At 53.4% G+C, this 21,311-nt stretch overlaps 1 protein-coding gene across 1 annotated transcript in view; it reads right to left on the bottom strand.

The window, feature by feature from the left end:
- CDH4 (cadherin 4) overlaps nt 1–21,311 on the bottom strand; it is a 681,345-nt gene that overhangs the window by 161,029 nt on the left and 499,005 nt on the right. Inside the window, exon 4 of the mRNA XM_033186955.1 lies at nt 706–885. Within this exon, the coding sequence (XP_033042846.1) occupies nt 706–885 (180 nt within the window). The remainder of the gene's footprint in view (nt 1–705; nt 886–21,311) is intronic.

Genomic DNA, 21,311 nt, shown 5'->3' with positions numbered 1-21,311 from the left:
AATAGCACGAAGACTGAGAATGGCCCCTTAAGCACACTCTGGGGACCCTCATTTCCAAAGGGTGGGGTGAGGCTTTTCCATAACGGTTGGGAATTATTTAATGGAATTCTTGCCATCCTTTTATCAAATTATTGCTCAGATTGGGCTGCAATTTTCTTCAAAGGGAAGCAAAAATTGCTCGTTGATGGCCTTGATTATAGAGACACAAATTTGTAAAATAAATTCTTTCTGCGGTAAAAGCAATCTCGGGTGGCCTTGGGAACTCGGGGACCAAGACCTTGCAGACGACCCATGACACGGCCCATGCTGGCCTCGGCGCAATGATCGTCATGGCAGACACGCCACCATCCCATCATCCGGGATCTTAGTCATCCATAGAAACAAATGTGATCAGACCAAAGAAAAGGGTCAGAGGTCAAAGGCCACAACCCACACCCTGCCCACTGCTTCCACACACATAGCAGTCATTTGAAAGTAACCAAGAGAGAAATCACCCCTGACTCACAAAGGCCCATCCACCTAGAACGCAGCTTCCCCGTCTCAATTTTTCATTGCCTGGTGTAAGGCTTATCTCATTACAGAAAGGGTGAAATCGCGACCTTCTTAGACACCAAATACAGAACCGCCCCTGGCTTTGGGATGCCGGGAGAAGAGCCTCATGCTAACACCGAGACCCCCGTGCCAACGGGAGGGGTCTGCACTCACCCTCACGAGCTGCTGCGGGAAGGGCCCACGCGAGTTCTCGGGCACGTTGATGGGCGGGATGACCCAGTCCCGTTTGCGCCGCCTCAGCCCGTCAGCGTTCGGGTGCCGAGGCCACGGCAGCAGGGTGTCCTTCGGAGGCGGAGAGGGGTCCAGAGCCACGATCTTCTTTCCTTTCTGTGGCTTTATTTGGAAAGGGGAGAGAAGAGGCAAAGAAGTCCAGTTAGGTTTTGCACAGAGGAAAAAGGTGTCTGCTAAGATGATCTGTACTGCCCGAGACTGAGAGGGAAGGCGGGTAACGCTGGGACAAGGAGCTAAGTGGGAAGAGCAGGATAACACTGGAAAAGGAACTAAGTGTTAGGGAAAAAAAATCAAGTAACACCCCCATCAATATGATGAGACAGATTACAAAATTAAATGTGGGAAAAAGAAACCATAAAAAAAGAAGAAAATATAGTTGACAATGTCACCAATAGTGTAGACAGGACTTTTTACGCCCACCCAAAACAATGCAAGAGATCACAAAAGAAAAGACTAATATGTTTTCCCACAAAACTCCTGTTTATGAAAAAACAGACCCAAGAGGCAATTGACGCATTCGGAAAACATGATTTACAACAGTTTGGCACGAGGTTCATAGTCACTACATAAAGCACTCTTAGAAAGTAGGAAGAAAATACAATGGAATCTTGTTTCCAGACAAGAAAAGGACGTGAATAGATAATTCACAGCAAAACAAATATAAACGATCAATAAACTTATGACAACTGTCCACATCTCCCAGTAATCAAATAATGCATATCAAAGTAATATATCCTTTTTACCTGTCAGACTGACAAGGCTGAGCGAAATGAATCTGCAACACTGGGGGTGTGCAGTGAGTCAGTGGGTGGAGGCTGATGGCTGAGGGGGTGGGATTTGGCCTTAGACCCACACCCGTGTGGATGTGTAAAAGCTCATGTGACGTGGAGGCAAAGTCCCTTCATCTCTCACAATCCTGGGATCTTCTCTTACAGAAGGGAGACGGTAGCAATGGCCCTGAGTTTAGGGACTGCTATGGGAATGACATCAGATGACAATGAGAAAATGCCCAGCCCATGCTTAGCACAGGGCTCAGGCTGTCAGGATGGACACTGACGCAGATCCTGCTGCTGGGGTCCCGTGGTCACTCAGCACAGCCCTCTGCCTCCCGGTTGCCAGTGACTATCAAGAGCCTCAAAAAGGAAGGTCCCTTTTGACCCAATAACTCCACAGCTGGAACTCTGTCCCCAGAAAACTCTAGGTGGACCAAAGTCCTTGTAGACAGATGTTTACTGGGGATGTTTTTGAACAACTAAAAACACCAGAGCACAAATCTGAATGTCTGTCAGTGAATTCCAAATGCATTACATTGTGTTCATGTCTTAGAATATTATAGCCATTAAAAGTTACTCTTTTAAGACTGACATGAAGAAATGTCCATAAAATATTAGTAAGTGGAGAAATAGCACCAAAGCATACATACAGCATCAACTGCAACTGCATTTTTTCTTCTTTTTTTGAGATGGAGTCTCACTGGGTCACCCAGGCTGGAGTGCAGTGGCATGATCTTGGCTCACTGCAACCTCTGCCTTACGGGTTTAAGTGACTCTCCTGCCTCAGCCTCTCGAGTAGCTGGGATTACAGGAGCCAGCCACCACATCTGGCTAATTTTTGTATTTTTAATAGGGATGGGGTTTTGCCACGTTGGCCATGCTGGTCTCAAACTCCCGACCTCCGGTGATCTGCCCGTGTTGGCCTCCCAAAGTGCTGGGATTACAGGTGTGAGCCACCATGCTCAGCTTCAACTGCGTTTTTTTAAAGGATAGAAAAAGAGGCTGGGTGCAGTGGCTCACGCCTGTAATCCCAGCACTTTGGGAGGCCGAGGCAGCCAGATCACCCGAGGTCAGGAGTTCAAGACCAGGCCAACATGGTGAAACTCCATCTCTACTAAAACCAGGTGTGGTGGTGTGCGCCTGTAATCCCAGTTACTTGGGAGGCTGACACAGGAGAATCACTTGAACCCGGGAGGCGGAGGTTGCAGTGAGCCGAGATTGTGCCATTGCTTTCCAGCCTAGGGAAAAAAAGCGAAACTGTCTCAAAAAAAAAAAAAAAAAAAAAAGAAAAAAAATGTAAGAAAATACATGAAAATGCACACACTGGTTTTCTCTGGTCACCAGAGAGTTCTGTTACCGTATTTTACTTCCTTCCTTTTACCTTTCTGTGTTTTCTAAACGCGACAGTGCACATGACTCCCATGGCTGACAGTGCCAACAGAACTTCACGCATACACGTGGCGTCCATGCGCCTGCCGCGTCGGGTCCAGTGCAGGTTGCCCACATGGCATGCCTTGCCACAGTCTTCGTGGCTGATGCTCATTTTATCTGAATTGCAGAGGCACTAGGATATGAGAGTTCACACGGCAGAGAACGGACCTTGCACCAGCGCAGCCCAAGGCAGGGAGGACAAAGCTGGCTGGGAGGTGTCTGACCACAGGCTGCCCCGCCAGGCACGGCGGGGGTCCCCACCACCGTTTGTCTCAATTAACAAAACCCAGGAGGCTTCCACGGGGGCACTCCCAGCCTTCCTTAGAAAGGAGGGAGCCATGTGAGGTGCAAACACGGAGACCCAGGGGTCTCAACTCCAGCCCCTCATGATGACAAGGGGCGGGGGCTTTTCTAGGCTCCTCAGGGGACTTTGAAGAACTTCCAGGACAGTCCTAATTGTACATTCTCCCCGGAACCCAGAGCACAGCCAACTGGACTCCATGGTTTCCTCGTCCAACCAGTAGCCGCTGCCTCACAGGTACTGAATGTCCGATGAGCATGAGCGCAGGACTCTGCATCTGGCCCTTCCACTGAAGATATCTCACCTGTCCTCCAAGACCAAGCCCCAGACAGATGGCACCTCCCTGGGAGCCTGGTCTTTACCTTGCAGATACAACAATTTAGGTTAATAAGCTCTAAGCTTTGATGAGAAAGACCAGATTAATCCCACTGCTCAAAGTGGCTTGAAATAACGTCAACATGAACAGTGATAGCAGCTGTGGTGTGCACTCAGGTTCCAGGCTCCAGGCCAAATGCTGTTCCATGCAGTCTCCCCCTGAATCCTCCCTCTCACTTCAGTGGGGAGCACCATCATTCCCACTTTCCTACCATGCGAGGCCAAGACACTCATGAAGCCCACGTAGCCCGTTCAGCAGAGGCAGGATTCAGATGCCAGGAGTGTGACCCCGAGGCCGGAGCACCTGGAAATGCCACCCCTGCCTTCTGTGGTCTCTGCTTGTGAGGTCAGATCCTGTATGCCGGACCTCAGGAAGGTCCCAGGCTGGGCAGAAATGGATCTTCCCATGGAAGAGGTGGGGAACCAGGGGAAAAGGGGGTCTGAGTGATGCTTCCTGTACCCACCTGGGATGTGCTCCATAAATCCCAGACTGGGGATAAACAGGTCTGAGGTCCCGGGACCAGCAGCTCAGCACCCTGGGGAGCTCATTAGGAATGCAGGTTCCTAGGTCTCATCTAAGACTTAACAACTCTGGGGTGGGGCCACCAACCACACCTGAGATGTGCTGCAGGTAGAGAACAGGGGGTCTCCCAGACCAAAGGCAATCAGGGGTCCACTTCTGGAGAAGGGTGGTGGAGCATTATTTTTGTTTCTGAGCAGGTCTGCATGAGAGGGGAGAGCCTGGACAGATCGCTCCCAGATGACGGCGAGGGGAGCTCTGGCATAGCTGCTAGGAGGGGCCTTCTGGCTCCCCACATCTCCCAGCTCCCCACATCTCCCAGCGGGAGACCGAGGCGGAGACTGGCTGGTCTCTCCCCCCTGGTGGTGCTTCAGAACCGGTAGCGGCTCACCAGAGCCCTCTGAATCTCTGACTCTGAGTTTTAAAGGGTTTTCATGCAGCCGTTTTTAAAAAAAATCCTTCATTTTCATTTGCTTAGGATGAGCTTGCAATGACGTTAATTTCCCTAGTGTTGTTTAAATAAATTGCACATATTTGCTACTATTTTAAAGCTGTGAGACAAATGTAATAACAAAATCTGGTGAAAATCAATGCCAGACCTGCACGGGCTTCTGCCTGGAAGATGCACCCGCTTCCCTGGAAGAAAATGTCAGCCACAATTAGCATTCACCCTGGTCGAACAAGCATGTTCTTTTGAACACGCAGTCATCTTGGGCCCATTCAGAAGATATCACATAAACACTGATGCATAATTATACTCATTAAAAATAATGCTTCCAGTTATGCTTAAAAATATTTTCTAACAGATGACACCTGCTGATTTTCCCTGGTGCATGTCTTTCTTCTGTATTTCCGAGTGAATGAAGACTGAGCATTGGGTAATGACTTAAAGGTGACCTTGGCCCAGCATGGTGGCTCACGCCTGTAATCCCAGCACTTTGGGAAGCCGAGGCGGGCAGATAATGAGGTCAGGAGATCGAGACCATCCTGGCTAACACGGTGAAACTCCGTCTCTACTAAAAATACAAAAAAAAAAAATTAGCCGGGTGTGGTGGCGGGCACCTGTAGTCCCAGCTACTCGGGAGGCTGAGGCAGGAGAATGGCATGAACCCAGGAGGCAGAGCTTGCAGTGAGCCGAGATTGCGCCACTACACTCCAGCCTGGGGGGACAGAACCAGACTCTGTCTCAAAAAAAAAAAAAAAAGAAAGTGACCTCTACTACTCCACCATTACCGGAAACTAGATAATACACATGTGCACATGTGTATACCAGTGCTATGCACACATGTATGCATGCATGTACGCACATGCACGTACAGATATATATGAATGCACACGTCAAGAATGCACAGATGTATGGCTGTATGACTACATGTACACACATGCACAAATACATGTGTATGAATACGTGTGTTTATGCCTTCTACACATACACAGGTATGCATATGCTTATGTGTGTTTGTGTATCTGTGTGTGTGTGTATAGAGCACATCACAACTTTCTCAAAACCAACAGCCCAGCAGCAAGATATCTTGGCCATGCCCACTCCCTGCATGCTGACAGTTTAGCTCAAGCTAGAAGTCCTGTAACTAGGAGGGTCCAGGAGGGTCTTGGTGGCTGAGCTGGTCTTTGAGGTCCAACCAAGCTCGTTCCTGCAGATCTGCAGAATCCGGAGCACCAAGGAAGCCGCCCACCCTCGCTTCCATCCACTCACTGACACCTGCGAAGCTATGTAAGGGGTGGCTTCCCGGAGCTGCCAGCAGCCTGCAGGATGGCTCCCCGAGGATGTGTCATCGAGCCCTCCTTGGCAGGATGGGATCTGGGCTATGGTCCGACTTTCATCTCCCATGAGTGTTTCCAGGCCTGGAAACTGGCCCTGTCGCCCGTGCAGAGGCCAGCTGCCCTGGGCTGCAGTGTCCCATACCCCACAGTTTCCCTCCTGCGCTCCCTCCTCTTCCTCATGCCTTTGACTCTGCCCTGCTTCAGCCCCACTGGGCTCCCTGATGCACTCTCAGCTCCCTCAAAGCCCTGCCTACAGGGCAGTGGGCAGGAACGCCCCAAAGCACCCACTCTGGCCTCCAGCCTGTAGGGGTTCAGCTCGCCTGCCAGGTGCTAGGGACCCGACATCCACCTCCACCGCCCCCAGGCCCTGCTCCCACCCCTCTCTCTGCCTGGGCACCTCCTCCTCATGCCAGGCTCAACCTACAGCACCTCCTCTGGCGGGCCACATTCCACATTGCAGGGAACACCTGCTCTGGTGCCACCCTGGACCTGGTACTGCCCCCGGGGCTGTGCGCATTTTCCTAGTCCCACATGTTAGGGAGGTACCACAATCCCGGGCGGGGGGGTCAGCAGGGCCCTGAGAGCCACTCACTTTCTATGGAGCAAACTCAGTGGACAGACTTAAGTCACTGTATCCACACAGTTACTGATGTCACCCTCGAGCCAGGAGATGACAAAGCAAATGGCCCTCAGCCTGTCCCCTGCATGCTCATATGGCGGGGAGGTGCAGCCATGACCTCAGGGATGCCTTCCCAAGTCCTGTACGGGCCCTGGCCCTGCCCATGTGACTTCCCAGGCACAGTCTCATTTAGTCCTCAGGGCAGCCCACAGAGGACACCAAGCTCAAGGGGTGAAGTCCCACTCAAGCTTGGACAGCCAGGACTGGAGCCCAAGCTGTCCGACCCGCGGCCCACCATCCTGATGCGACCATCCCACCACCTCCCACAGGGCCCCTGATTAGTGCAGAGTCAGAATCAGGCAGGAGGTTCAAATTGGCACCAAGTCGCACAGAATTAGTCCATTGGGGAGTTGGGGACAGAAATACTTATGGTGGGTATTATACCTCGGTCAGGGCACTGAAGGGTGAATAGGAGTTTGCCAGGCAGGATGGGCCGGGAAGCGGGCACACACAGTGCCACAGGACAGTGTGGATGCCTCAGAAACCAGGCAGACACCGCCATGATTTGGGGCCTGGAAGGAGAGCAGGGTGGGGGCGTCACAGGCTCTGAGGTTAACAGCTGCGTGGAGCATACGTTTGCTCTCCACTGCCCAAGTCAGGATTTATTTCATCCCTGACCTCAGTCCCTCACCTGTGAAATGGGGGTGATCAGGAAGCTCCCCTGCCAGGGGTGGGGTGAATGTGGTACTGTCTACGGAGCACTGACAGATGTGGGGACCTTCAGCCCTGCTCTCGGAAGAAACCTGAGAAGGGGCAGAGCTGGGGGTGGAGCTCCTAAAAGCTGGGCAGGACTTTCAGAGGGCAGAGAAGGAGAGGGCAAGGCTCCTGCAGCCTGGAGGCCAGGTCGAGGGGGGCCTGGGCGAGCTCGGGGTGTCCCATAACCCTTACATCCCAGGAAGGGAAACTGAGGCCCAGAGCAGTGGAAGAATTTGCCCAAATTGCCTGACTAGGGAGAGCTGGGGCCAAGTGGTGCAGGAGACTGAGGGTGGGGTGGGGAGGGTCAGGGACTGCTCTGGTGAGGGCACCGTGAGCAAGGTGGGCTCCTGGACCCAGCCCGAGGGGCCTGCCAGGGAGGGAAGTGTGGGCCCAGGCTCCTTCCTGGATGACCTAGTGGGGTCCTAGAGAACCCAGGTCTGGGCCCAGCATCCACAGCCCCTCTACTGCACTCATACTTTCCTCCTGGGAGCCAATCCCAGAGGCGTGGGGGTGGGCTGAGGGTCCAGTCGGCCAATCAGAGTCTGGCATTCCACCTGGCCAGGTGACTGCTCCAGGGAAGGCAGGTGACCCCAGCAGGGGACTTTCTCGGGGCTGCTGGAAGGAGTGGGCTCTCCTCCCTGGATGAGGGTTCAAGATGGGAGGGTGGGAGCCCTGCCAGTCTCCTTGCCCCCACAGGCACTTGGGGCTTTGGGCCTGGCTTCCAGGCCGCCTGGAGTAGCCCCTACCTCCCCCTTCCTGACCCCTGGCCCCAGTCTTGCTGTTCCTGAAACGCGCCACGCCCAGGCTGGTCGCTACCAGGACAGGCTCCTCAGAGTCTGTTCACACTCGGCCTCCTTGGCCTGGACAGCAACCTGGAGACACCATACTCCTCCTCCTTCTCTTCCCTGCTTCCTTACCCCCTACAGCTGCTCTGCTGCAGCTGAGCTAAGAGCCTGGCCTGTCTGTTTGCAGATGGCATCTGTGAGCCCCGCACCTTTGGCTTCGTGGCTTCAGCTACCTTTCCTGGGTCAGACCGCAGGGCGAGTTGCTGGTCTCAGTATCACGTGCAGCCATTGGCCGGCTGGGGATGGCGGTCCACGGGTTGAACAGACCCCAGGAGTGGAGAGAGTCTGCAGTCCAGGGCATCATCAGAGCCCGGAGCAGTATGCCCCAGATGCCTGGTAAATGGTGCCACCACTCCCGCCTCTTGCTTACACGAGGCTGTGGGAGGCCCACCCTCGGGTCCCTCTGAGCCCGGACCAGCCAGGAGTGGCAGCAGATGAGCTTGTCCAGGGCCCCAGGTTTCAGGGTCAGAGCCCACCTGCCCAGCACTGGTGGGGACAGGGTGTGGGAGCCTGAGGCCCCCAGGGATGTGTCTACAAGGTGCAGGCGACTCTAAACCTGCCTGCTTCTTAATCAGCTTTTATTTACGAAGTGCTTCTCATTTTAGATCGCCTCTCCCCACTGAGCCCTAATCAGCTGTGCTTCCTGTCAAACGCATGCTGCTGATTCTACGCTAAGACGGTGATTTACGGAGGGAGTGGCAGCGGGAGCCCCCAGGCACGGGTCCTAGTGCTGGGCCCTGTGACCTGCATGAGGCTTCCACTCTCTCTGGGCCTCGGCTTCCCTGTTGATGGGAGGGGCTGGGTGAGCTCTGTGCTCTGGAGCTACCCGGATGCCTGGAGCGTGGGCAGCAGTGGGGGTGGGAGTGATGTTAGAAGCCGAAGGCTGGGGCACCTGGGGAAGCGGAAGCCTGGCTTCACACCTGGGGAAGAAGGTGCCGCAAAACCGCCACTGATGGGGCGATGCGTGACAAAGCCCCGCGTGTAAGTGGAGCTTGGCTTCTTAGAGATAAAAGGGCAGCCTGGGCTCCAGTGGGCTGCTCAGGGGGCCTGCACGGAAGGTATGTTCCCACCCCACCCATGGCTCCAGGGGTCTGGGTGGTCTCGTGGTCTTTCCGGATGAACTCCTTTCCGGCCCCGGGTCTCTCTGTGCAGACGCTTCCTGGACCGATCTCAAATGCAGGCGTCCCCTCTCTTCCCAGAGATACGGTGACCAATCCCTTACACTCAAGAATACATAAATTGTGATTCAGGGGAAGTGATGAGAGGTAAATGAGCTTAAGAGGACAAAAGGAAGGCATGCAGACAAAGACAGCTTCCGTTCCACTGGAAGTCCATGGCCCCGGGTTCACCGGCAAGGTGCATGCTGAGAAAACCACACTAGCTCCCATGTCCACACCTGCACCCTGCGGCGGCCTGTGCTCTCCCCAGGGCTGGATTCTGCCCTGCTGGCTTCTCGGGGCCACAACATTTTATTTTCTTAAGCTCCTGGCAGCCCTGCTCTCCGCCTGGGTCTTGCTCTCCTTGTAAGAGAAGTGCTGTCTGTGTGATGAGGCTGTAACTGGCTGTGACTGCGAGGCGAGGTCTCCAGGGACAGCTCAGTATCAGCAGAAAGCGGGTCATCTCCCTCCCCTCATCACTCGCAAGTGAGGACGAGGAATGCAGAACTGACCTGGGGCAGACGATTGACGAGATCGTCTTTTTCTGTTTTTTGAAAAAGAAAAAAACGTGTCAAGGAAAGAATATAATCACACGCACCTCCCAAGTTATACGCAAAAAGTTGTCATTTGTTGTATTTTTTATTCTCGAATCCACGCATCTGTTAGGAATTATGAAATGTCAAGGAGGAACCACGGCTGTTAAGTAAAAGGACATACGCTAAAGCACTCAGAGGCGAAGCCACATGGGGGAGGGCCAGCCGCCAAGACCAGGCTTCAATCCGGAAACTCCCAGAGCACTTCCACGGAAGAGGGTCTTTCCCACAGGCGTGGTCTGGCCGGGGCCTGTGAGCTGGTTTGCAGGTGGATGGTGATCAACCGTTTTAACATTTCCTTGTGGTAGAAATGCAGATGACAGGTCCCACTCCAGACCTTCTGGACGTATCACATGAGGCTGTCTGCAGGGTGGATGAGCTCCCTGGGCATCCTGAACTGAACACCTGCTCTGCAGTGCCGTAGCCATTGCGTGGAAGTGCCTCCCAGGGGCACAGACGCCAGAGAAAGCCTCTTGAATAGATGGGCCGAGATGGGGTGGGCCTGATGGAAGCCCCAGCATGGCGCAGATGGAACAGGGGAGCAGGGCCTGGGTTCCCTGAGCATGGGTTATTCGTTGTGGGGGGCCTGATGCTCCTGCCAAGTTCAGTGAGGAAGAGCGAGCGTCCCCTGTTCTAGTCGAAATCACTACCCTCAAGAGACAGCACGAACGTGGAAATTGCTTCAAATTCCCTGACACCAGATCTGTAGTACGTTTCTAAGGGAAGCCGGCAGCCCTGGCCTTTGGCGATGGGTCACAGATGGCGGTGGTGGCATCCCTCACTTGTCATCCTGCCCAGCGGCCAGGTCCTGCACTGACCCTGCTGGACACGTCCTTAGCATCTGAAGTTCTCAGATGTTGAGAACAATGTTGAGAAAATGGCATGGGCACAAGTCCACCTGATTCAACAAAAGCAACTTATGGGAATGTTTTCAAATCAGTTTCTGGTGGCACATGACCTCTGGTCACTGTACTGGCTGTTGCCACGGCCAGGGTGCTCCGTGTCAGCGTGTTGGGGTACACCTGTCCCCCTCCTGGAAAGATGTAACTGCCGGCTTTCATTATCCAAGAAAAAGCAACTCTTTGGGGAGGTCCCCACACCACTGGATTTCTCTGATAGGCGGCATAGCCCTGTGAACCTGAAATGCTGAGACACAAGGCTTCTGTAGCCACAGAGCTTGGGAGTCTGATTTGCATAAGCAAAAAAACTAGACCCAGTGTCAAGGAACTGAGAGAGGACACAGAGGGGATTGTGCTTCTTCACTTCCCTGATTTTGCTGCCTCTCCTTATCTTCCAGGCTGGACAGAGTGCAGCGGGAGCCATTCCACTGAGGAAGAGAGGAGTATTTGCAACAGCCCTGAGCTGGGGATTCTGCTGGCTCCCCTCCACACACCCCTGTGAGCCATGTGGGGGAAAACAGAGCCCTCCTTTTCTGTGAAGATAAAAATAGAGGTGGCAAATGTCTCCAGAAGTAGAAATCTGGGTGAACAGTGGGTACTGAAGATGGTTCTTGGTGTGAATGAGAAAGCTGATTATCATGGGAGAATTGAGCTCAGGGAGCAGAACTTTCTTTACATACCAGATGCTGGCCAGTCCCACTGTGTGGTCATGTCAGGCATAAGACGCATCTAAATTGTGGATTTCATTTTGTTTCCAACATGCCTCATGACTGTGTAGAATGGCACAGAACAGATCTCGGAGGTGCCACTGGAGAGTGCCTACGAAACGGTCTTACTCTGACCTGGGGAAGTCCACCACCTGCGGACTGGGTGGCCCAAGGAAACAGGGCAGAGGAGCTCCTGCCCCCTGGCCTTTCCCCACAGCAGAGCCAGGTGGGCCCTGGGGCAGCCTTGAAGCTGGACTGGCTGCCAAGGCAAAGCACTGCAGCTCTTCCCTGCTCCCAGCCCTCTAATATGACCCTGCTGTGCAGAGCCGCCTACTGCGTGGGACTGTCGCATGGCTAAACGGCACGGCTTACGAGGCTGCTCCATGCACTGGAGCTTCCTGTGAGAGGAAAGGTGCTCTGTCTGGGAATGCAAGGAGACGAGCACCCTCAGGACGGAAGGTTCTGGGAGCTCTGAAACCCTATGTAGGTCTCGGAGCCCTGCTGAGGCCACAGCATCTTCTGCACGTTACTCACTAACAAAATCAGCGCTCACCCCTCCATGCACTGCAATCCCAGCCACCCAGCACCTCTGTCCCCAAAGCCACTGGTCTTTGACATCGTCTAGCCTCAGACTCCTGGGTGCTGGCAGCTTCTCATGCGGCAGTGACCACAGACCCATGGCACCATCTCACAGTGCACTTTCGGCTCCTGTTTTGCTGAACGCGCTAATGTTTGGGTAAATATGTGGCCGACCCCAGCCACACACGCACCACATCTTAGTCTAGTGCTCCAAGACGATCAATTGCATAGGAGTCTGTCATGGAAATGAAACCTCTGGGGAAGGACCGACCGTGCCTGCATTACGAACGAACATTGCTCTGTTGGAACAGGGAGGATACGATTTCTTCCCCAAATACCAAGGCTATTTATGGTTCTTTTCAATCTCTCTGATTCGCAGTCTTCCTGTTCTCATTGCTTCCTTATAGCTTTGGGTTAAATATGCTTCAAAAGGAAATAATGTGGCCCCCTCCCCTAAATGTCAAACCTAGTATGGATATTTACTGAGGATAATTAGATTTCTTTTAAAAAGGGGGTGCCCTAAAACCTACACAGTTCATTCCTCTACCTCCTATTTCCTTTTCAGTGTACCTTTGAGAAAGGGTCCATTTTGCTTTCCCGAAAACATGTATATTTAAAATATTTAACTAGGATATTGTCTGCAGCCTTCTCGCTGGTTTCCATGGCAGCTAAGGATGGACGGAATAAAATGGTATTTAACAAACACAAATTAAAACAACGGAACGATATCTACATTCTTTCACAAATAGAACATGCGAGCCGTTCTAAGTCAGCATTTGCATGAGTTTCGTTTCGAAAAGGCACTTACTGGATTTGTTTTCTTTTCTTTTCTTTTTTTTTTTTGAGACGGAGTCTCGCTCTGTCGCCCAGGCTGGAGTGCAGTGGCCGGATCTCAGCTCACTGCAAGCTCCGCCTCCTGGGTTTATGCCATTCTCTTGCCTCAGCCTCTGGAGTAGCTGGGACTACAGGCGCCCACCACCTCACCCGGCTAGATTTTTGTATTTTTTAGTAGAGACGGGGTTTCACCGTGTTAGCCAGGATGGTCTCGATCTCCTGACCTCGTGATCCGCCCGTCTCGGCCTCCCAAAGTGCTGGGATTACAGGCTTGAGCACCGCGCCCGGCCTGGATTTGTTTTCTTACATCAATGACACCAGGGGGCCGAACGTACTCTCCCTGCCCCGCGAGTAGCACCAAATTTCTTACTTCTGTTCTCTCATGAGAAGGGGAGATCATTTTGAAAATTCCCATAGAAATAATACAAAGAAAGGTTTCCTGAACACAGTTGGGCGGCTATTTCTTCACTGTGCCCATTTGGAAGGAAAGTCTCAGCAGGAAGGCTCCTGCCTTGCTGCCATGGTGTCAGCGCACCACAGTGCACTACAGTCTCGGCTCATCGCCCCCAGGATGGAGTAGGGGCAGGGAGCCAGAACCTTCATTTTTACCCAGGGAGGTTCCATGACTTGCCCAGCATCATGCCCCTGTCTTCTGGAGGCTGACTGGAACTCAGGCCATGGCCCCCGGAGCCTGGGCTCTCAGTTCTAACCATTCCTCCTCTCGCAGGACACAGAGGATGGAGGGTCACCCAGCATGCTGCGGTCCTGGGACCCCTCTCCCCCTGTGCCTGTGGGCAAAGCCGGTGCCTGGGCTGTGACCTCTGAGGGTCTGGGCTGTCCTGGGGGTGAGAGTTTAGACTTGGTTCTTTAGGCAACTTGGAACAATTACCATCACCCTGTGGAGGGGTTTCGCGTTGTTCCTAATTAGTGTCACAAACCACGTTTCTCTGGATGAAGATCTCAAAGCCGCCCACCCCCTTCCCCGACCCTGCAGCCTTGCCTCCCACCAAAAGTGAAGATACAGAAGGAGGAGGAACTGTGGCTGACAAAAGAGCACGTGGCGTGTGTGTTCTGATGTCAGCCTCTTTGAGGGTGTTGATAAGCACTTCCATCTAGCAGAAGAACGGAGGTTCCAGAATGTTCTGGTACAAAGAGATCTGGACAAGCCACCAAGCTTATGAGCTTGGTCCTGGGCGGGCTGCACCCCTGGCTTTAGACCAGGTTTCTCGACCTCGGCATTCCTAACACTTTGGGCTGAATCCTTCTCTGTTTTGGGGCATCCTGGGTACCGTAGGATGCTGAGCAGCATACCAGGCCTCCACCCACTCCATGCTACGAGCAACCCCCACCGTGGTGATAACCACAGGTGCCTCGGGTCTCGCCAGATGCCCTGGCTGAGAACAACTTGCTCTAGAGATTCAGGAAAATTATATTTAGTTAGAAACACCTTAAACAAAATTACCCTCCAGTTTACAGAAAAATATATTCATAGTAAAAAAAATTAAATTAAATTAGCAAGTTAAGGGAAAATGTATTACTTTTTTCCGGAGTCCTTAGTGGTGGAACTGAATGAAATCATTCCTATTTTGTCAATTAGTGAGAAAGATGGTTGGTGCCATCAGCGTGTGTGACTCGGGAAGGCTTTGGTGAGGACCACGGTAAAGGCTCCAACCACAGCCCTGGCGCCCAGACCCTCCGTGATGTGTCCTCTGAAGAGCCCCGTGGGAACTCCAGCTTCATGGATCTGTCGTCTACCGCGCAGTGCCACGCGCCCGAGGGATGGGCTCCAGCCACATCACAGGATCAGGCACCTGCATTTCAGTCTCACAGACACCCCTGTTCTTGCGGGGAATCTTTCTGCCGCATACAAAAGACTGTGTCTGTGACCCCTCTCTCACTGTTTTCACAAAATCCTTCTCCAGAACCACAGAGGATTTTATTTTTAACCAAATATTAAATGAGAGCCCTGGCCTTGGAGCAAAACACAAACGTGGTGGTCTGAGAAGTCTGCCTTCAGTTTTACTTTCATCACCTGCCGAGGGCAGTGCTGGCCCCTCACACCTCTGCTTGGGGGGCTCCGAACAGGCTCCCCAAAGTGTGTACATACACGTGTGTGTGTATGTGATGTGCACCCATGTACACACCCATACACACGTGCACACTCATATACAGTGTGTACACCCATGCGCGCAAACACATGCATACACACACACCAGCTCTAGTCGAGCTAACAGCCCAGGTAGAACTTATTTGTGCTAGAAGCTGAGACACTGGAGGGCCCGTGTGCCCGTCTCCACACTGCACCTGTGCGCTTTCCCAGCTCCCAGCCTGCACAGGCCTGCGGGGGAGGCAGGCAGGTGGGCTCGTACCTCATCAGGAGGCCAAAGCTTGGACTGACTGACCCAGATAGACACGGAACTGGGGTGGTGGCCACGGCTCGGGGGATGGCCACGGCTAGGGTGACTAGAGGTCACGCCCCCAGGACAACTTCACAGACCTTGTGGTCCTTACTTTGCAGATGGATCAGAGACATCCTTGGCTGGGAAGTGGGCAGAGGCAGATTCACCCCGGGGCTCTCTCTCAGTGCCCCTCTGCCCCTCGTGGCAATTCTGGGAAAGTCCTTGAGCCTCTGATTGCATCAGGACAGATGGCAAATGAGTCAACCATGTAGAACATACAGCCTCATCCATGGCGCCACAATACGGGCAGGGCCCAGGGCCCGAGGCAGAGCGCACATCCCACAGGGGTGCGCTGAGTAATTACATCGTGACCGGGGCTGGCCTGGCTCGGCTCTTTGCATCTGCTGTTCCCTCTGTCTGGAACACTCCTCCCACGGGAATTTTTTCACGGCTGGCTTCTTCCCACACATCACGTCTCAACTGGGATGTCAACATCCTGCACCCCTGGATGAAACAGCACCTTTACTCTCTGTCCGCTGTCCCGGGGCTGGGTATCCCTCACCTGATTCTGAATGTTTCTGCACCGCATTTGCTGGACTGAACCTGCCACATAGACACCTGGCCTCCCTGCCCCGAGAGAAGGTAAGCTCAGTGAGGGTGGGGGCCACGTTGCAGTGTCCTCCGTCGTGTCCCCAGGTCTTAGACGGAGCTGCCACACAGCAGTGCCGGGATAACTGAATGCCCAGCATCACTCCTGGAGTGAACAAAGACAGTGACTTCCAGATCTTTCCAGCCCATGGGACTCCAAGGTCCTCAAAGATACGACTGCTGCTCAGGTCCAGCCCCGTGGCCACGCCTCTGGGGGAGAAGGCGACACAGAGTCTGTACCATTCATTCTTCCCTCCACGGCTCGCGTGACCAGAGCCTCCCTGCCGGCATGGCCCACTTTGATCCCTGATGCCCTCCACACAGCAGCAAGAATCTTCACCAAGCCACCTTCCAGGTCACCATGGGCTCATCCCCTTCCGATCTTTTTGGGACAGTGCCCCTGGCAGCATCTGCACTGAGGTCTGCCCTTCTCTCACCAGGACCAGCCTGGGGAAAATGACCAATAACTCAACATATTTTGCTCCCTAGGGGGTTTCCCTGCTGGTCCTGGGGAGTCCGGGTTCGTACTGGTAGCTGACTGCCCCTGGGGCGCTGGGCACCCCTCCATGTACAAGTGAAGGACTGGCCCAGATGTCGTTCAAGGCCGTTTGCAGCCTGAAAACACTGGCTAAGTTTGAACTTCTCAGCTGTGAAAGAAGCAAGACCAATTCCAATAGTCACTCCCGTCCTTCACGCCTATGAAGAGTTACAAGCTGTGGTTCCTTTGGGGTGCATTTCACAGCCATGAAACCTAATCCTGACAGCCCATCACCCCCGAAACTCGAGTCCCCTGGAGGGGTACGTTCTGATGTGGAGAAACACGCGTGGCGACACCAACACACACTCCGCCCAACGCAGGGGCCATGGAATCTGTGCCTGAGCAGCCAGACCTCTGCTGGTGACAGTGTCTGAACTTGCAGGAGCATGGAGATTATTCACACTCATTAAAATAGCTCGTCATCTTCAAAACAAAGCCAGGAGGTGGACAGGTTCTCTACAAGTTTGCCAACGGCACTGTTGCTGTTTATTTATTCCAGAATTGCTGTTTTTCGGTCCCGTTGAGGGCCACCTTTTAGAGAAGGATTAAACAAACCACTATTTTCTGGAGATGTGAGCTTCAAACTTGGGCCCACACCTCAGGGCCTTCTAGTTGCTTTCCCAAGGCAGACATGCCTTCTGCAGAAACAGCTCAGGTGGACAGCCCTGGGGGACTGTCCCTCACTGCCCTGATGCCCCGTGCCCCCTTCAGTTAAAGTTCTCCAATGCTCAGGTGTCCAGGTTCAGACACTAGCCAGCCAGCCCTGGGGAACTCATGGAGGAACGCAGTCTGCGGGTGCTTCCCCGCAACGCCAGCCTCACTTACAAGGCCTCTGCTCTCAGGGTGAAGGGCAAGAAGTGATTCATATCCAGGCTTCTCCAGGAGATGGGGGGAGGGACCAGGGGATGGGGTGATGGGTCAGGGGGATGGGGGGATGGACCTGGGGGATGAGGGGTATGGACCATGTGAGTAGTGGGAGACAGGCCTGTGCAGGAGAGTTCACCCTGGTCTAGGCCTCTTCTGGGCTCCCCAAGCCAGTGGGCGTGCCCACGGCCCCTGCTCTAGCCTTTGCACAAGCTCTACAGTGACACACTTGACATTTGCTAACAGCTGCCTTTTGGCCCCCACCTCCATAGCTCAGCAACCTCTCTTGTTCTGTGACAGCCCCACAACCCCCAGCACACAAATGCAGATAGGAGGCAAGGAGAAGCCGAGCCCCTGGCCGCGATTAGAGGAGCTCGAGTGCAGGCCCAGGATGCAGACTCCAGACGTCCTGCTCTGAGCTTTTGCACCACAGCCCAAGGGGTGCGTTCGTGCTAACGAAGCCCGTGCCTCCTCCACGTGCTCCCAGGCTGTCTGTGATTCATCAGAATGTGCAGAGAAGGCGTGAGAGCTTGGCCCACAGCGGACACAGTGGCGCAGCCCGCCCTGTTGTGGGAACGTGAGCATGGGGGGCACGGGCTGGGCATGGTGAACGCCCCAAGTGAGCCTGGGGTGATGCAGCCGGGCGGCCGTATCCAACCCTGTGAAGTGCTGGGTCCTGAGCTACGGACCATACACAGAACCCTTTTTCAGACTGAGTTTGGTATCAGTGTGAGTGTGCGACACCCACGCATGTTTCACATAGGCGCACGTGTGTACTGTGTGGAGTGTGTGTGTACGTGGATATGTGTGCTGTGGGTGGTGTATATATGTGTGTAGTGTGTGTGGTGTGTAGTGTGTGCAGTGTATGTGGTATGTGCACACGATTCATGTGTGTGGCGTGAAATGCACTGTGTGTGGTGTATATAGTGTGCATGGCACATGTGACATGCTCTGTGTGCATGGCATGTGGGGCGTGTGTGGGTGTGTGCAGCATGCACTGTGTATATGGTGTGTGTGGTGTGTATGGGGCATGTGTGTGGTGACGTGCACTGTGTATATGGTGTGTCCAGGGCATGTGTGTGTGTGGTATGTCACTTGCACTGTGTGTATGGTGTGTGTGTGGTGTGTATGGGGCATGTGTGTGTGTGTGTGTGTGAGACGTGCACTATGTGTATGGTGTGTGTGGTGTGTCCAGGGCGTGTGTGTGTGGTGTGCACTGTGTGTGGGGCGTGTGTGTATGTGGTGTGTCACTTGCACTGTGTGTATGGTGTGTGTGGCATGCACTATGTGTGTGGTGTTACAAGGCAGTGTGTGTGTGGTATGCACTGTGTGTGGGGTGTGTGTGTGTGGGACGTGCGGTATTGATATGGTTTGGCTGTGTCCCCACCCAAATCTCATTGTACCTCCCAGAATTCTCACGTGTCGTGGGAGGGACCCAGGGGGAGGTAACTGAATCATGGGGCTGGTCTTTCCTGTGCTGTTCTCGTGATAGTGAATAAGTCTCACGAGATCTGATGGGTTTATCACGGATTTTCATTTTGCTTCTTCCTCATTTTCTCTTGCTGTTGTAATGTAGGAAATACCTTTCACCTCCTGCCATAATTCTGAGGCTTCCCAGCCACGTGGAACTGTAAGTCCAAGTAAACCTCTTTTCCTTCCCAGTCTCAAGTATGTCTTTATCAGTAGTGTGAAAATGGACTAATACAGGCACGCACTCTGTATGTGGTGTGTGCAGGGTGTATGTGTGGTGTGTGTGGAGTGCACTGTGTTGTGTGTGTGGGGTGTGGCGTGCACTGTGTATGTGTGGTGTATGTAGTGTGTTCAGGGTGCGTGTGTGTGGTATGTGTGGCATGCACTGTGTGGTTTGCATAGTGTGTGCAGGGCGTGTGTGTGTGGTGTGTGTAGTGTGTGCAGGGTGCATGTGTGTGTGGGTGTGTGGTGTGTGTGGCATGCACTGTGTGGTGTGTGTAGTGTGTGCGGGGTGTGTGTGTGTGGTTTGTGTGCCGTGCACCGTGTGTTTGGTGTTCTGGGCAGTGTGCCTGTACCTGCTGTGTGCTGCTGCAGCCCTTCGAGTGCACCCGTTCCTCATCCCTCCTCTCCCTAGGGACACCTCAAGCCCTGTGGAGCCCTCAGTGGGCAGGGGGACAGTGGGGGCAGTGGAAAGGCCTGGGCAGCAGCAGAGGGACCCGGGGGCTGCTGTGGGCGGGGACTTGTCCTCATCAGCCCTGGAGACAAGAATGACTGCATCAAGAGGATGCAGGGGTGTCTGGAGCCCTGAGCAGGAGCGCTGGGCAGGACCCCTGGCTGGGGACACTCCTCCTTGCCTTCGGGGGTGCCTTGGGGTCTGACTGCACTCTGCCTCCTGAGTCTCCACCTCGGCTGGAAGGCTCTGGTCCACAAGCCAGCGGGCTGAGAGAGAGATTTATTCCCTTACAGCTCTGGAGGCCAGAAGTCCAAGATCAAGATGTCACAGCGCTAGTCCCTGGGAAGCTGTGCCGGAGAATGTGCTCTGGGAGTCTCTCCTGGCTCCTGGCGGCGCCACAATCTTCCCTGATCTTGGCTTTCGAAGGCATCCCCCAGCTCTCTGCCTCATCTTCACAGGACTTCTCCCTGTGCCTGCCTGTGTCCAGACTTCCCCTTCTATAAGGACACAGTCCTATTGGATCAGGGCTCACCCTAATCACCTCTTCTTCACTAATTACATCGGCAAACCCCCTATTTCCAAGTTAAGTCATGTTCTGAGGTTAGGATTTCAATACCTGAATTTTAGGGGACATAGTTCAGCCCAAGGGACCTGGGGGGACAGAAACACCCAGAAAAGGCCACAGGTCAGCGCCTGGGCCCGCCTGACTCTGGGACATTGCTTGGCCGAGTTTATCCTCATAAATGCTAACGTGTGCTAGAAGACACAATATTGGTTTCATAAACAACAGTATTTTTTTTTTTTTTTTTTTTGCAAACGATACCCACAGGTCCTACTGCCACTTTTCAGCGCTGCAGCAGCTAGTCAGATGACAACTGGGTGAGAACTTGGTCTCGAGTGTTCCCTGTGAGGCCGGAATATTGCTCTGATTCCTCAGGGGCAACTCAGCACACCAGTGGGAAATATGTGACCTCATTTGCATTTCCTAATTGAATTGCTATCAGCTTTCCTGCAAGACTGCACCGAAGAACAGTTCTTCCAGATTCCAGCACTGCCTGCACTGCCCACAGAAAGGCTGCTTTTAAATAGTTGCTAAGAGAGGGGGACAAAAGAAGGAGAAAAGTTGCCAAATTGTTATGGTTCATCTAACTGTAAAGCTGTCAGTTTTACCCAACTCCACAGAGTCGCTAAAATAATGGACGGAGGATGCTGCACTTGAAGAAACCTCTACATAAGAGAAATGAAATTTACAGAACCAGGAAATTAGGGGTCCCCGTGTGCCTGCCCTGGCAGAATTTGCTTCCAGGCTCCTCTCAATAAACACTGCCCTGGGACTCCTAGCACTCTGTAAACTGATGCTTTGAAGGAGTTCATTTGTTTCTCCAGAAACTTCCCCCAGCAGAACTCTTGCTCACCACGTGCCCCCATCAGAACTCCCACCTTCTCCAAACACAGTCAGATAGCCCTCTGCATGCATTTGTTTTAAAAAAATTAAATTGTGAGTGATAGTATAAGCACCACAGCATACAGAGCATCAGCTAAATGATGGCAGAATGAGCACCTGTCTTGCCACAAGGCTCCCTCCAACCCTCTGGTGTCCCCTAGCATGGCTTCCTGCTGCCCCCGGCAGGGAACCCTCAACCGACTGTAACTGTGCACCTCAGTGTCACCCGAATTTGGACTTCCTGGGAGTGTGGTCACTAGGCTGGCATGCGTTGCTGCTGCCTGGCACCTGCCTGCTCTCCTTCCTTGGTCTTCCTTGGTC

Source organism: Trachypithecus francoisi, unplaced genomic scaffold (genome assembly GCF_009764315.1).
Source record: "Trachypithecus francoisi isolate TF-2019V2 unplaced genomic scaffold, Tfra_2.0 Lachesis_group21, whole genome shotgun sequence".
NCBI lineage: Eukaryota > Metazoa > Chordata > Mammalia > Primates > Cercopithecidae > Trachypithecus > Trachypithecus francoisi.
The sequence above is the reverse complement of the archived record's forward strand: the minus strand, read 5'-3'. Positions and strand labels throughout refer to the sequence as shown.